Source organism: Squalius cephalus (assembly GCF_949319135.1).
Source record: "Squalius cephalus genome assembly, chromosome: 1".
NCBI classification, from domain to species: domain Eukaryota; kingdom Metazoa; phylum Chordata; class Actinopteri; order Cypriniformes; family Leuciscidae; genus Squalius; species Squalius cephalus.
In genome coordinates, this window is record NC_137122.1 from 39,056,541 (window position 1) to 39,072,693 (window position 16,153).

Below are 16,153 nucleotides of genomic sequence, written 5' to 3' on the forward strand. Positions count from 1 at the left end.
ATAAAGGACCATCAAATGTTTAAAAGTTTACTCAGCAAGTTTTCGCCATTATAAAAGTTTTACAAAGAAATGAAGTTATTTTGAGAAATATGTTTAAAATGATTTGCACATACATGAAATTAAAACTCCAGCTGTAGCCTAATAAAAGCGTTTTATTTTGCACGGAGCGGGTCGCCTCATGGGGGCTGCCGTTTTGAACACGTGACCAGCAGCTGAATCAGAAAAGAAACAGAAAAAACTAAGCTAACAGAACTGTGAAAAGTGAGTGTGGTTTCAAAAATAATGTAATAAATAAATGTTATTTACCAATTAACGTATACTAACTAAATCAAATTAATATTTGGTGTGACCACCCTTTGCATTTAAACAGCTTTTGTCTACACTTGCTCATAGCTTTTCAGGTAGCTTTGTAGGAAAGTTTCTTCAAGCATCTCGGAGATGTTTCTGCAGTTCTTCTGGATTTAGTTTGTTTCATTTTTTTCTGTTTCTTCATGTAATCACAGACAGACTCGATGATGGTGAGATCAGATCATAGCAGCTGCTGTCAGACTCCTTGTGCATACACAAATCTCACTGGATTATTACAATTAATGACAAAAGGAATGTTTGGAAATGTAAACTGATATTTCCTACTTGCACACAAGCAAAAGATATAACTGTCTTAAAACCATAATGTGCCCAAGACTTTTGCAGAGTACTGCTTACACAGTTACACTTTAGAATAAGGTCTCATTTGGTAACATTAGTTAATGTATCTAACATGAACTAACAATGATCAATACATTTGTTACAGTATTTATTCATCTTTGTTAATGTTAGTTAATAAAAATCCAGCTGTTAATTGTTTGTTAATGTTAGTTCACAGTGCATTAACTAATGTTAAATAATACAACATTTGATTTGAATAATGTATTAGTAAATGATGAAATTAACATTAACTCAGATTAATAAATGCTGGAGAAAAATTGTTAATTTTTAGTTCATGTTAACTAAGGTAGTTAACGAATGTAACACTGTAAAGTGTTACCAAAAACACAAAGTGCGCCTTTCAAGGTACCATGCATTATTCAACTGTGAAAGTAAATCACATTTTCAAAAACAGTGAACAATAACCAAAATAGTTTATTATAAAAACAAATCAATGTTTAGTTGCATTCAAGTAAACCATACATCAAGAATTTTTCACAAAATTCACTTCAAACTCAAAGAAGTGTTGGTGATCAGAATGACAGAGAAAAGGCTCTGTAACTGAAGTTGGTGAACACATCAATTTGGTGACTGCTGCCCCCTACTGTCATAACCTGAAAGATGAATATTGGGTAAAGGTTACAATCATTCCATTCACACACATAGCCAGTAAAGAAAAAATATAGGTATTGCTGCAATTTGTTACACCTGTTAAAATGGATACATCTGACAATGTGAATAACAGGTACACCTACCCTATGTTCAGTGTTTTTGAGATTGAGAGCCAGTGTGTTGAGTGAAGAAGGAGAGCAGGGAATCTGAGCTTTCACTGTACCTCCATGTAAACAGTGGGAGACATTTGGACCCTCACCTACTGACATGATCTAAACACAACCACAACATAATATATATATATATATATATATATATATATATATATATATATATATATATATATATATATATATATATATATATATATATATATATATTTTTTTTATATATATATATATATATATATATATATATATATTTTTTATATATATATATATATATATATATATATATATATATATATATATATATATATATATATATAATTATGTTTTTTTTTTCCTCACCAGGTCCTGGTAAAAGACAGCTTCTCTTTGACATCCAGGCAAAGGGAAGACAGAGGTGGGTGACATGGATCGGAGGTGCCATAAAGAGAGCGATGGGCCTCCACCACAGAGCTGAGCAGAAATAGATAACATTTCATAACAATAGGGGCATTATGCCATTCCATCTTAACATATATTGAGGGGCATTCCAGTTGAGCAGTACACCATGCAGATAATAACTGAGATATTTAAAAACAAGCATGTCTATACATATGCAGAAAAATGCAGATATACTGGACATGAGATAAACAAGAAAAGATAACCTGAGACAATAGTTTAACTGTCCCTGCCAATGCCAACCAATCACAAGTCCATCTTACCATCCAATCAGAGTCTGTAGCAAGACAGCTAATCCACTTCCCAAACTGGGGGCGTGCGCATTCCTGACCCACCATTCCAGAACAAACGTGAGAGATAGTGGGATTTCAGTGCTGTATTTTTTTCTTTTATGAGTCATGAATGCATTGTTTCAGCTTATTCGTTTATTCTTTATAAGTAGGAGTGTCTTACCTCATATTTGAAAACTTCAATACAGTGAACTGGCCGGTTTGTCCGTGAGTCTGGGGGAGGAAGTTCATACTCTTATTACACAATGTTTCTCAATTCCAGCTTTCATTTTCTCCAAAGAAGAGTAAGGGATATAGAAACAGTGCTGAGTCATTCTCTAACCCCATATCCTCACAGCACCATCCTCTCCACCAGAGAGTATCTCCCCTTCCCTTTCTTTAAAGCACAGGCAGTGGATGTAGTCAGTGTGGCCCTTCAGTACAGACTGCAGAACAAACAACACAAAGGGAAGGAAAATGAAAATGAATGGCATCCAACTGTGTAATATATTTATTTAAAAAGCTGAACATGCAACCCACTCAGTTAACTTCCAAGGAGGCCGAAAAACATCTTAAAATTGTTTAAAATAAATGATTGAACAATTAAAATGTTTTTTCCAAAACAAATTCAGTACGGCGAACAACCTTCGCACAAAATAGTGACAATTTTGGTGTGGCAACTGTCCCCTCAAAAAAACAAACAAAGACACTGTAAGTGGACCAAAAATGTTTGTATTATGACTTTATGGTTTTTTTTTTCCCCTGACTCTTCCTCTTCCATCCTTCAAAATTAAAAAAAATAAATAAAAATTGTCAGCAGTAACAACTTGTGAATTTGGAGAACTTGTCGGTAACACTTTATTTACAGTGTCCTTGTTACATATGTTACATGTACTTACCATAGTAATAACAGTAAATTATTCATAATTACATGCAACTAACCCTCAACCAAATCCAAATCCTAGCCTAATACTTTGGTAAGTACATGTTGTTAATTAATATTAAAATATATAATTACACTGTAACAATGACACCTTAAAATAAAGTGTAACCAACTTGTCATATCAGTCAAATAGTTTTGTTAGATATTTATTTAATTTTTTTCCTTAGGAAATGTGTTAAAGTTGTTTGACAACAAGCACTCGTCATTACTTCAAATATGGTCCCTGGAGTCTAACTGACCTTAAAGACGCCCGTCTCCATGTCCATGATGTGAATGTTATTGTCGCCGCCTCCAACTATCAAGCTGTTGTCCTGCAGAAAAATAACAGGCATCAAATTGCCAAACTATGCATAGACAAACACAAATATATAATGAACTTGTAGTAATGTAGTAACATAAATTAATGTTTTGTCAAACACACACATCAACTACCATTTAAACAGAACCGTTAACTACAATATATGATTACATAAAAAAGCATGTATAAGTACAAACCTTCGGGTTAATGATCATTGCATTGATCTCTGGAATTTCAAGACTAGTCCTGTATAGAATGAGACATTGAATAAACATTTGAGGTGATATTCACACAATAATGAAAGTCATAAAACAAAGTTAGCAGGCATTGTCTTGAATGTATGAATTATACAGTTTGTTAACATTAGTTAACTACATTAGTTAACATGAACTTACAATGAAAAATACTTTAAAGCATTTAATAATCTTAGTTCATGTTAATTTCAACATTTACTAATACATTATTAAAATCAAAAGTTGTATCTGTTCATGTTATTTAATGGACCTGAGCTAACAATGAACAACTGATTTTTTTTATTATTAACTAACACTAACAAAAGTTAATAAACATTGTAACAAATGTATTGCTCATTGTTAGTTAATATTTATTAACTGCATTAACTATTGTTAACTAACTGGACCTTATTGTAAAGTGTTACCAGTATATGCAAATCAGAAAGGTAATCATTGACAGTCTCTCACTCATAATTGGGTTTCCTTGTCCATGCGGCTTTGGTGCTCTGTGGAGACATAAATAAAAGATGCGCTGAGGTATTTTCTGCAAATATTACTGTTTTTACAGTGTCCGTATCCGTATGCACAAAGCAAAACTATGAAAAGGAATAAGCATTTTTTTTTCAACCCAATAAAAATCCATTGACATTTACTGACTTTTTTGATGAGCTCTGCCCAACTCCAGGCACTGATCTCTCCATTCCCAGCACTCAGGAGATGTGTGTCCGTGGAGAGTAGAGAGAACACCGGACCGTCATGAGCTGAAACAATTAAAAACCCTTTCACATGTCAATGTTGTAATATTGGATAAAGGATCGAATATTCCCTGAACCATATACTCTAGGTAATGGGTGAGATTTAGATAACCTAGGACACATGTAGTGTAAAGGTAAAAAAAATGATCTGTTATAAATGAAGTCTAACCAGTGAAGTTTAGGATGGGCTTCTGACTCCCCTCTGATGCATCTGGACTCAATGCAGCCGAGAGACTGTAAGAGCAAAACTAGTAACTAAAAGAACTCTTCAATAAGCATTCAACATCAACCCTCTCAACATACAACGTACATCAAGAAACACTAGGGGACCTATTGACTAACGCCGCTTAAACTGCTATCATAACTGCATGTTGAACCTGTTCTCTCACCTGAACACTGCGATCTCTCCATAGTTATTCCCCGCTGCAAGGAAACGACCGCAGGGAGAGAAACTCTGCGAGAACACGGACATATGCAAGAGCTGGAGAGAGATTTAAACATGTGTCACGAACACTGCTGTCTTATGAACGTATAGATGCATAAATGTAATTGTCTGCATATAAAACTGTGTATGATACATTTGTGAAAACTGGTGAGCATCAATGTACGCTGAAGGCTGAAAGATGTTTCCTATAGTTTTGAGTGATTTAATCATCAGTGCTTGCTTCTTATTCAAAAAATGTAATAAGATCCTGATCGTATCACTTACCTCAACTGGACCCATCTTCCGGGAGTTCATTAAAGTAACTTGAAAATCCTCGTTTAGTTTTCTATACAAAGCCTTTTCGTGTTGCTGCTCGTTCAAAGAGCGTCGCGTAAATATGACGCAATTTACAACCTCCACAGACAGACCAGCTACAACAGTTACAGTGGCTGTGTTTAATTAGGACTTGCCACTTAATCTGGACCGAAAGACTGAATGACTCTGGAGTATTGTTGTATTATGTGATAATTGTGTTTTTTTTAACATTTAATAAAACATTTTTTTTATCAATCATCAAAATAAATGACCAAAATAAATAAATAAATGCCACAACAGTTACCGTGGGAACTAGTTTACGCCAAAATACCTTAGTTTCTAGTGTAAAACTATACATGTATATATGGTAGTGGTTGATGTTAATTACCACAATTTTATTGTTGCACCAATTTACTTTAGTATTGTGGGAGGAAAATTACCATGTCACATTTCTGTGAGAGAGGGGGTCTCAAGTTATAAAGCTTTAATGCTTCATTTTTTCATGTTAAAATACTTTCTCCAATACCTGTTCATTATGAAATCTGAACTACAGACTTTAAACAACTATAATGAAATTGGCAGGTTGATTTCCTCACAGCATAAAAATAGTCACACTATCAAAACACTGATATGTTTATTTGAACATCTCATATAATAACAATAGTTCTAACAAAGGGGTGAGATTGGGGCAGGACCACCTCTTTATCAGAGAAAGCTGACTGAAAGCGTTCGTTAAATTGCACACAGCTTTAAAGAATACAAGACTGTGTATTTGGTATCAGCTTCTCCTTCAGCACAACAAACTAAAATTTCAGACAAGAATATTCTACTTCCATTTTATTATTCACAATTCTTTTTTTTCCCAACAAATAAACAAAGGAACAGACTCGGTCCACATATGCAGGAACAGAATTGTCCATTCTGATCATCAAATTACAGACGTTCATCTACATTCAGAACAATGCAGCAGACAGAAAACCACTGAACATGTGTGATTTTGTGTGTATGTATACGTATACAAATAGCATCTGTTGGCACAGAGCAATGGTTGATGAGAGCTTCAGTGTCTCAGCTGGCCTTCTTACATTAATTACAGCATAATAAAGGTAAAAATAAATCCTCCCTTTGGGATGAGTTACAAATAACCAAGTTTCAATAGACCTTCCTCTAATAATGGTGAGAATATCACCATTACAACTAGTCACATTTCTAGTCTCATCCATGTGATACTGAGATGATCCAGTCCAGTGAGAGTCAGATAAGAGAGTCCAGAAAACAAAAAAAGTGAACAATTATTCACTCATTTCCTCCGCCGACTGTCTGGAGATCTGCTTCTCGACTTCCTGCTTGCACTGTTGATGGAAAACAGAGATGTAGGTCAATATTAGTAATAGCAATGGTTGAAAATGATAGTATGTGCTGAAATACATAGATCTGTTCAGAACTGACCGTCGAGAGGGTGGAGAATGTGCAGGTCTTCGTTGCCTCGCTGGAGGGGAGTAACTGAGTGACCTAGAGTCTCTCAGTGAGTCTGCTGGTACTCTTTTGGGCCGTGGAGGACTGCATAGTTACAAAATATATATATTTAGACGGTGGTTTAGAGTAAAGCAGCAAAATGGGACGTGAATGTTTATTTATGTCTCTAATGTGAGTTATTTCAGTGTAAAAATGGATATTAAAGATAATGCTACACAGATACATAGATGGGTTCATGTGGATCAGCATGTACTGTGAACAGAGACACTGAAAACAGCATCATGAGCTGCTTGCATGTAAATGAGCACAGTACTGGGTTTCACTTTGAAACATGCAGTGCATATAATTCTTTAAATCGCAGCCTTTGTGATTTGATAATGGCACTAAGCTCAGTTATCAATTAATCGTGCAGCCCTACTATAACAGTAGCTTAAAACATTGCCCTGTTGGATCATGCTCATAAACTGAGAAAGTAAATAGTCAATCGTGATTCCCTGTTGACTTGAGGTGGAAAATCCATTATTCCTTTAGTAGAGGAATAAATCAACAAATAATAAAACAGGCAAAATATTCTACCTTTTCTTCTCTTCTTGCTCACTTTCTGATGAGGATGATGATGACGAAGAAGCTTTGCTTTTCGCCGTCTTGCCAGCATCTCTATTTGCACTTGGCTTGACACCCCTGTAAAAACAAACATTAAAATGAAGTTCCATCTCTTAAACTGAGCTACATAAACGCTAAATGACAAGGCACTTACCCTTTTCCTTTCTCTGTTTCAGTGTCTGAGCTGTCTGAGGAGGATGATGATGAGGACGATGATGAGGACGAGGATGATGATGAGGAAGATGATGAAGAACTTGAGCTGCTTCTCTGCTTCTTCTGTTGTTGGCCAGAGCTCTCCTTCTCTGGTTTCCCATTCACTGCAGTCTTTCCTTTCATTGATGGCGGGGTCTGGCCTCTTAATCGGTCACCTGGTGGATCCCTGCTTTGTGATTGGTTGGTCGTTGGTGATCTAGAACGGGCAGGAAGTTCACGGGAGTGAGAGCGATGATGCAATTGATTAGAAGGGGGACGAGTCTCACGAGGAGGGGAGGGAGATGGATGTTTGGAGTTCCTTTCTGGTTGCTTATTTCTTGTCTGTTCATCAATTTCCCTTGATCTCTTTTTATCTGCATCGGTTGACTTTAACCCCTTCATCTGTCTTTGAGGAGAGGGTGAGGATGAAGAGGTCGAACTGGAGGATGAGGATGATGACGAGCGGCGTGGAGGAGTGGGATCTTTGGGTGGTGCCCTCCTTCTTTGTTCTTGCTCTCGTTCTCTCTCTTTCTCCTGTTCACGCTGCCTCTCTCGCTCTCGATTCCTCCTCTCCTGCTCTCTCCCCCTTTCTCTTTCTCTTGACAGTGAACGACTATTTCTGCGCCGACGTACTGGAGAGGGTGAACGACGAAACCTAGGTGTAGAGAGAAAATGTGTTGTTATTATATTAAACTTAATTTAAAACTCTGCTAATTACAAGTTAACACTGTCTGCAACTCAAAAACTCCTAATAGATTCATCTAAATAATAATAATTACATTTTATATCGGTATTTCTTTTTGAAAGACATTCATTCTTTGTGACAGTAAATATTTAATGTTTCAAAATATTTTTATTTCAAGTAAATGCTGTTCTTTTGAACTTTCTATTTAACGGAGACTTCTAAAAAACGTACCACATGTAGCAAAAATTCTTGAGCACCAAATCATCATATCATAATGATTTCTGAAGGATCATGTGACACTGAAGACTGGAGTAATGATGCTGAAAATTCAGCTTTGTCATCACAGGAATAAATTATTTCCCTCTATCAAAACAATTGCATAGAACATACCTGTCTGAGTGCCAGAATTACACGGAAATGCTGGAGTTGATGCATTAACTTGCTCTAAATTTATCTGACTATAGTTTTTTTTTAATCTGACTAACCTGTAGGGAGGACTTTGTCTTCGAGGACTCCTGGATCTGCTGCTCCTCATTCTCCTCTCCCTGGAACGCTCTCGTTCTCTGTCTCCTGGCCTTGCTCTAAATCGGTCCCTTTCTCGTTCTCGGAGACGTTCTCGGCTGCGGTCCCTTCTGAAAGGCGATGAGTTTCGTGGAGGTGACGGTCTTCTCGCTCCTCGTCTCGGACTGGGGGAACGCGAACGTTGTGGGTCCTGGTACTGTCGAGGCGGGGTGCGTTTAGGTGAAGGCCGAGCTACTGCCTGTTTCACTTGTGACACATTGTTCCTTTCTTTTCCCCTCTGAGGCAAAGGTGACACGTCTTTCTTCCGGTCACTCTGTCGATCTCTTCCTCTGCCAGGAGAGGGGCGTGACGACTCTCGTTCCAACTCTGACGGGGTGTATCGCTCGCCTCCACGATCTCTGATCTGAGATTTGGGTTCTTCTAAAGGCGTGTACCTGTCCCGGCCTCTCTGAGGGGGTGAAGGAGGCGGACTGGAACTCTCGGTGGGAGTGTACCTCTCTTTTCCACGGTCTCTGGTTCCTGTGGAGGGAGACGAGGAGTTTCCAGCTCTCCGGTCTCTCACTACGTCTTGTTGTCTCTTATCAATGTTGTCCCTTTTTCTCTGGGGCTCAGGAGGCGAGCTCTGTCTTTGTGTGGCAGGGTACACCTTCTTGCCTTCATCACTCTCCCCATCCCTTCCTCGATTCTCCTTCTCTCTACGTGCAATAGCCAGAGCGATGACAGCGTTAGGAACCAACTTACTGGCTGTGCTGCTGTCTTTTGAACTTTTCTTTTTTTCATCATCCGAGGATGATGACGATGATGATGAGGAGGAGGATGAGGAGGATGATGATGAGGAGGAGCTGTCACTATCACTCTCGCTGCTGCTGCTGCCACTACTGCTGCTGCTGCTGCTACTACTACTTGCAGCTTTGTCTTTCTTCCCAGGCTTTTCCTTTTGAGTCTGTTTCTCCTTCTTTTGGTCTTGAGGACTCCTCTCCTGTCTCTTGTCCTCTTCAATTTTCCTGTCTTTCTTGCCCACCTCTTGCTCTGGCTCACTTCCTCTGGCACCTCGTCTGTCCTCAGGTTGACAGCTAAAAGAGGACTTTCTGTCGGATCGGGACACCTCTTGGCTTCTGGTGCGGTTTCTCTCCTTTTCTCTGTCGCTCTCTCTGGCTTTTCTCAGAGCCTCTTCCTTCATCTCCTCCTCTCGTCTTCTGTCTTTGTCTCTCTGTTCTTCTCGCTCCTTCTCCAGTTCACGATCTCGTTCTTTTTGCCCTCCATTGGCGTAAGGTGAACGTTTAGCAGGAGACAGGGAGTCACTAGATCGGTTTCGGTCTCGTTCCTTCCCTTTATCACTCTCCCGTCCTTGGTCATCCTTTCTACTAGACAGGATTGTTTCTCTATCGCTGTTCCTCTGTCTGTCTCTTGCTCTTTCCCCATGGTTCTCCATTTCTCTGTCCCTCAGGGAAGCTACTTTCTCTCCACTGTGTCCTCTTCTCGTTCTATCTATACGTGGAGGAGACGGGGATGAGGATGAGTCATGTTTTCTTTGACCTTTGTTCTTTCTCCCATCGTCCCCTTGGTTCTTGTCTCTCTGCAGCTTAGGAGTCGGAGAGCGAGACGAAGAGTCACGCCTTTTCCGCTGAGAGGGTTTTTGTCTCTCTTCGCTCCGTTGTCTTCGGTCTCGCTGCTGCTTAAGTGGTGGAGATGGTGAAGAGGAGTTGTGTCTCGTCTGAAGGGGTTTCACCCGCTCTTCACTCCGTGGTCGTCTATCCCGCCTCTGCTTTGGTGGAGGAGATGGCGATGAAGAGTTGTGTTGCTTTCTCTGAGGTTTTTCTTGCACTTGTTCTCTCTCAAGTTTTTGGCCTTTGTCTCTTCTGTTGTGCTCAGGCGTTCTTGAGCGTCTTGGTGATCTCTAAAATTGAGGAAGACAAAGAATAAGAGCAATGCAAAACCAAATATTTTTTTAAATCAACTAGTTAGAGGTTTGCCTGAACAACTGCTTGACTAATCTGGCTCAAGGAAGGCCTAAATAATTAGGTCAGTCATCAAACATTTGCATGACAGGTTCTTGCGTTAAATGCAAGAGTCTCTAGATACATTTTTAAATGTTGGGCTATTTTTAACATGACAAACTATTTTAAAACAATGCTTATGGCGAAGTGCTCCAAAAAAACAATGTGAGATGCGACAATGGCCAAAGACACTATCTGAATGTGTGCTTGGCTATAATTTAACATCGACATTATGTGTAATAAAAGAATAAAATATATACACACATATAAATTATAAATAAAATAAATTTAATTAATAATATATAAATAAGTTTAAGGTAAGGTAACAGGAAAGACCATATCTAAGAATTGAACTAGTCGAATTCACTAATCAAGTGAAAGGAATAAATCCGATTAAACAAATACTGTGTGCATATGCTTCTAAGACTTCCAAAAGAACAAATGAATTACCTCTCTGACTTCCATCCTCTTTGGACTTTCCTCAATACGGCCACGTCGCCTCCTGTCAGGGGATCTTCCTTTCCTCCCCTCATCTGGACGAGAATCTGATTTATTCTGCTGCTTCCCTCTTTGAGGGGATGGGCTGAAAACAAAAAGCATGCATATATATTAACACAAACTTGAATTTTCACTAATTAAGACCATTTTGATAAACTAGACCATCTCAAACGCTGAGCACGCATTCATACATTTCCCATTTAATTTAAACCTATTTAAAATAAATCTATTTAAAGGCACACTATGTAATTTTTCACCACTGGAGGTCGTTTATTCAAAACAAAGGCGTAGCTTGAAGACGCCTTGATTTAGTGAAATCATGGGAGTTGTTGTCTTCACCTCTACAGCCGGTGGAGAATACGACAGGACTTGGGCAGAAATCATATCCATGGATGACTGGTAATGTATAAAAGATTTATTAACGTTACGAAAGCAGTCGGAGTGGAACGAGGCCGCTGGAGCGATTGCTAATGAGAGACAAGCACGAGACACAGCTCAAGAGCAGTGGAGCTTTTATTATGCCGCAGACCACTTCCGCTTCTTCCGGTCATGCGTATGTGGGGCAACGCAGCGCTGTTTTATCATATTAGATACATTTGAGTGTGATCAAAGTTGTTATAATACTACTCTGTGCCTTCGCTCTGCGGCTACTATATGAGACACTTGTTGCCCAATGCAGTGAGCTAGATAGATATTAGGCATGGTAAAAAAATGGTACTTGCGGTAAATCAAGAACACAAGATTTAAACAAAAAGACTAACTGTGTTGAGCTGTATAACAATGATTAGTTTTCTGTCGATGAATGTATCCAAACAGTTGCTCATCTGTCTAATAAAACACATAATATATTAAAGCATTTTGCAAATGCTATAAGAAAAAGATAAAAGGCAACTCAATGTAAAGAGCTATCCCTTAGTACACACTATAAAATGACAACAGTCATGTCATGCAGTGTGCACATGGCCTTATTTAGTGTCATGTTACCTGCGAGCTGGGCTGGAAGATGCACTCTGTTGTTTTCGGCTCTTATTGGGAGGAGCCTCATTGTCACTCCTTTTTCTCTTTCTTTTGGAGGTTTCCCTTTCATCTGACGAACTGTTGCAAGTTACATTATAACAATTAAAGGTGAATAAAGAACGTGTTATCTGTTCACATGTAACTTAAAACAATGAGGAAAAAACCTACCTCTCAGTGTCACTCTTCACTGACCCCTCCCTAAAAGCAAAGATTTTTGTTATTTTACCAATTAAAAAACAAACAAATTGTACACGTCTACACCGGACGCGATTTTCAGTTTACAAATGAAAAATAAAATTCCCACATTCAAATATTTAATTTGAAATGGTTCATATATTTCATACTGACTCAATTACATAGATTTCATGAAATAAATGTAGGTGTATTAATTTTACCCAATTTCTTCTTGCCTAGAGGGCACCATAAGAATAATTAACAGCATATTGTTATGTAAGGGAACAAAATTAAAAGCATTAAATGAAACCTTTTCTTTTTCTTCCTCTTGTCCTTTTTCTTCTCTCGCCGAGGGGAAGTTGAGGGGCTCTCAGAGCTAAGAGTGAAAATTGATTCATAATTATTCTCTTTAAACTTACGTTAAGCATTCCAAATTCCTCCTTCATTCTCCAGTTTACCTTTCTCTGCCTTTGTTTTTCTTTTTCTTCTTCTTCCGGCTCTTTTTTCGCTCAGTAGATGAATCTGAATCATCAGACTCAACAATCCTGAAAGAAAATGTTGAGAAACAGACAGAACAGTAAGTACTTAGATATGGTATAACACAACGGCTTTGACTTCTGAAAGTTACAGTACGTCTTCATAGTACATCAAGCTCTTTTATCTCAAAAGATAAAGTACTCACTGGTACTTCTGCTGCTGTTTCTCTCTTTCCAGCCTCTCCTGCTCCCTCTTTTCCTTCTCTCGCTCCTTCCGGTCAGGATGAAAGGATGAGCCGTCAACGTAGTCAGAGCTGATACCGAAGGCTTCTCTCAGACGGTCATTCTTTTGCTGGTTAGCAGCTGCCAGAGCATGAGTCTCAGTCACACTGTTAAAGAGTGCAAAATATGAATGAAATAAAAATAAAATAAAAAAACTAGTAGCAGTGCACAGAAAAAGGCCATCATAAAAATCTAAATGTCAGTTTGAATGGCCTGAAGTAATACTCACACTGGCTTCTCTGTTGGAACAGGTGCAGGTTCTTCTCTTTCTTGCAGCATCAAACGAAAGGTGTTGACTTTCTCTTCAATCTCCTCGGCAGAGTACCTGCCACACAAGAAGAACTGGTCAGAGGTCACTCTTAAGATCTCTTTGCTCTTTAAGAATGATAATAACACAAAAACACGTTTTTGAAAAGTCCCTTGAACTCACCAAGGATGCATTTATTTGTTAAAAAAAAACACAGTAAAAACAGGAATATTGTGAAATATTATTACAATTAACAACAACTATTCTTATATATTTTAAAATGTAATTTATTCCTGTGATGGCAAAGCTGATTTTTCAGTCAGACGATCCTTCAGAAATCACTCTAATACGCTGATTTGGCGTTTACTGCTTAGATATTTAAACTTTTTTGTTGTGACTGACATGTTCCTCGTTTTCAATTTGATACTGAGAGTTCAGAAGCCACTGGGAGGAAATACATAGGCTACATTATGTGCAGACCATTAACACAAAATCGTATGAAAAATTCTCTTCAGATTAGGATCTCATCTTACCCCTGCTCCTCCATCATGTCCTGCAGCTCGGCACATTTCACCTCCAGCTGTCTCTTCCTCTGGTGCTCTAGGATTTCAGCATTAGGTTGTCTGTTCAGCTGGCTCTCCAGTCTCTCTCTGTCTTTCTCATCCCGCTCTCCTCCGCGCTCATCCCTGTTCCTCTTCACGCGTACGCTGGAGAGATTCCGCTGAACGTAGCCGTTTGTGCCACTGCCTCGCGGCGTGGTCAACCCGATACCATTATACATCTCTGCTCTGAGAGTTCAGAAAGAAAATGAGAACTTGTCAGTGAACTAAAAAAAACTTTCCTTATCGCATTTTTAGTTTTTAATTTGCCTTGAATAAAAAGCATTTGATACATGAATAATGTAAATAAATGAGTGCTGCTGGGAGACATTATGGCGCCTTCTGCATTTGTGGAAGCCATTACACAAATTATACATATGCTTCTTGCTAAAAATTATATATGAAAACAGGTTAATGGTGAGCTTTAACCATGAAAATAATGTGATTGATCTTGATTTTTTTTAGGAGTAGCACAACTTAAGCATGCAAATAATTAATAGAGAAGGAACTTAAGTTTTAATGTGCAACTAAAACAATGCAACAAAAACAAATTAAACAGAAATGAAAAAGGAACAAACTAAGGGTCTGCCTTGATATTGCAAAAATGCAAGGCATGAGTGGATTTATCAATTTAACCCTCAGAGACCCTAACAGAACTGCAATGGTTGTATGAAGCAATTGAATAATACCACAACAGTAGCAGACACTCTGAAATGTACCACAAAAACCGTTTTGGAGGGGGGAAGTTGCATACTTTGCATATAAAACAGCTCGCTAAACTCAGTACACTCAGCTGACACAAAATGTATCTATTTACAAAGTAAGTTTTGACATGTAACACCTTTTATTTTTATTTCTATGTATCTACTCACTGGACATTTTTTAACATACATAAATGAGACCATTTTTACAGCAAAAATGATGCTGGTATTAGGGTTAAAAAAATTAGATTGTTTACACACAATGGAACTTATGAATGGTACAAATTATTCCTTTTTTTCAGCTCTTTTCTAAGCTGTTTTGTCAGTATTTAATATACAATTATTTAAATAGTCAAATAGTGAATATTTTTAACTTTTCACGACTGTATTCTTACTGGTTGATATTGAGTATTACTTTTTTTTATTCATTTGTGAGCCGAATTGTGTTGCGAGATCACTTAACATAGCAAACAAGTCTTTTTTTATTATTTCTTTTTTTTTACAACTAATGGCTTTCTACAGACATATAAAAAATGTATATCAGTGCTTGTGTCTCTGAGGGTTAATGTGCTGCGATTCACTAACCACATTAGTCCAGAAATAGACAGATTCAGCACTTTGTCTAAGACATGGCCGGGGGGGGGACATCTGAATTACTCGCCAGCTCATGAAACCACACGAGTATGGAAAGTAAAGCAGTATGTTTCAATATATAAGCAAGGCAACCAAAGTGTTATTTCTAGGTCATTTACAGAGACTTGTGCTGTGGTGTGTTCTTACACAATTGATCAAATATATGTCGAAACGTGCTCAAAGTTATGACAATGAATCACAATAAGCCTCCCAAGAGAGCATTAAAGTCGTGTTAAACGCTCCAAATATCCCATATTATGCCCTACATGCTGTCTAGGTAGGCTGCTCACTGTATTTTAACAGAGACACTGTATCGCGAGCATTAGATGAAGAACAGTCTTAAACCAGCAGCAGGCCGAGGCCTCCTGTAACGTTACTGCTAATACTTCCTTCACGCCACTGTCCGCTGATTCACTTTCACTTGCACTGCTAATGTTATACATACTAAATACCACCAGTGTTTACATGTATAACAGAATTTGGGTTGTTTTAGCGCGCTAACTGTGTCTTTGGGCTAACAGGACCACTCTACAGCACAGCATGCTAACTGGCCATTAGCGTCTGTTGCGTGTGCGCGCTACGTAACTTACCTCTGTGATTCCGCTCAGGGAGAGAACAAAAGTAGAACCTTTACTGGCCAAAGACCGAACCAATGTGGCGCTGTTAGCGGATTCCCAGCGATTCTATATCAGATAATCCTTGTAAAAATAAAAACGATGTACGCAACGTTGGCTAGAATGAACAGGTAACGCTCATTTGGACGTCATCGTGTCGACCTCGCGAGAAAATTCGGGGAATGACTGTGGACTACATTTCCCACAATTCCATTCACGCACTGTACTCTTCTTCTTCTTCTTCTTCTTCTTCTCTTTTGATGTTTTATGGCAGTTGGCAAACCAGCTTAAGGTGC

At 38.3% G+C, this 16,153-nt stretch overlaps 2 protein-coding genes across 2 annotated transcripts; both read right to left on the reverse strand.

Moving 5' to 3' along the window:
* Positions 1–608: 608 nt before the first annotated feature.
* thoc6 (THO complex 6) lies at positions 609–5,238 on the reverse strand. Its single transcript, XM_079875753.1, has 14 exons — positions 5,112–5,238; positions 4,792–4,883; positions 4,572–4,636; positions 4,305–4,408; positions 4,116–4,153; positions 3,612–3,660; positions 3,356–3,427; positions 2,517–2,619; positions 2,358–2,407; positions 2,168–2,230; positions 1,809–1,919; positions 1,443–1,571; positions 1,046–1,301; positions 609–989 (listed from the first exon to the last, which is right to left on the reverse strand). The coding sequence occupies exons 1-13, from the start codon at positions 5,139–5,141 to the stop codon at positions 1,221–1,223; spliced, it is 987 nt and encodes a 328-aa protein (XP_079731879.1). The 5' UTR covers positions 5,142–5,238; the 3' UTR covers positions 609–989; positions 1,046–1,220.
* A 264-nt stretch (positions 5,239–5,502) lies between these two features.
* On the reverse strand, positions 5,503–16,022 carry srrm2 (serine/arginine repetitive matrix 2). Its single transcript, XM_079875319.1, has 14 exons — positions 15,834–16,022; positions 13,844–14,098; positions 13,293–13,388; positions 12,988–13,170; positions 12,764–12,850; positions 12,616–12,681; positions 12,300–12,329; positions 12,099–12,209; positions 11,067–11,199; positions 8,583–10,516; positions 7,375–8,067; positions 7,194–7,298; positions 6,591–6,701; positions 5,503–6,493 (listed from the first exon to the last, which is right to left on the reverse strand). Exons 2-14 carry the CDS (start codon positions 14,089–14,091, stop codon positions 6,442–6,444), a joined length of 3,849 nt encoding a protein of 1,282 aa, XP_079731445.1. The 5' UTR covers positions 14,092–14,098; positions 15,834–16,022; the 3' UTR covers positions 5,503–6,441.
* Positions 16,023–16,153: the final 131 nt, after the last annotated feature.

Bases quoted from the DNA above. Each gene is read 5' to 3' on its own strand.
- thoc6 (XM_079875753.1), bottom strand. From the start codon at position 5,141: ATGAACTCCCGGAAGATGGGTCCAGTTGAG. The intron at 4,637-4,791 runs GTGAGAGAACAG...TTGCTCTTACAG, and splicing joins GGAGAGATCGCAGTGTTCAG to TCTCTCGGCTGCATTGAGTC. The intron at 4,154-4,304 runs GTCAGTAAATGT...ATGTCTCCACAG, and splicing joins GGGCAGAGCTCATCAAAAAA to AGCACCAAAGCCGCATGGAC.
- srrm2 (XM_079875319.1), bottom strand. From the start codon at position 14,091: ATGTATAATGGTATCGGGTTGACCACGCCGCGAGGCAGTGGCACAAAC. The intron at 13,171-13,292 runs GTGAGTATTACT...ACTCTTTAACAG, and splicing joins GTTCCAACAGAGAAGCCAGT to TGTGACTGAGACTCATGCTC. The intron at 7,299-7,374 runs GTAAGTGCCTTG...TTGTTTTTACAG, and splicing joins GAAACAGAGAAAGGAAAAGG to GGGTGTCAAGCCAAGTGCAA.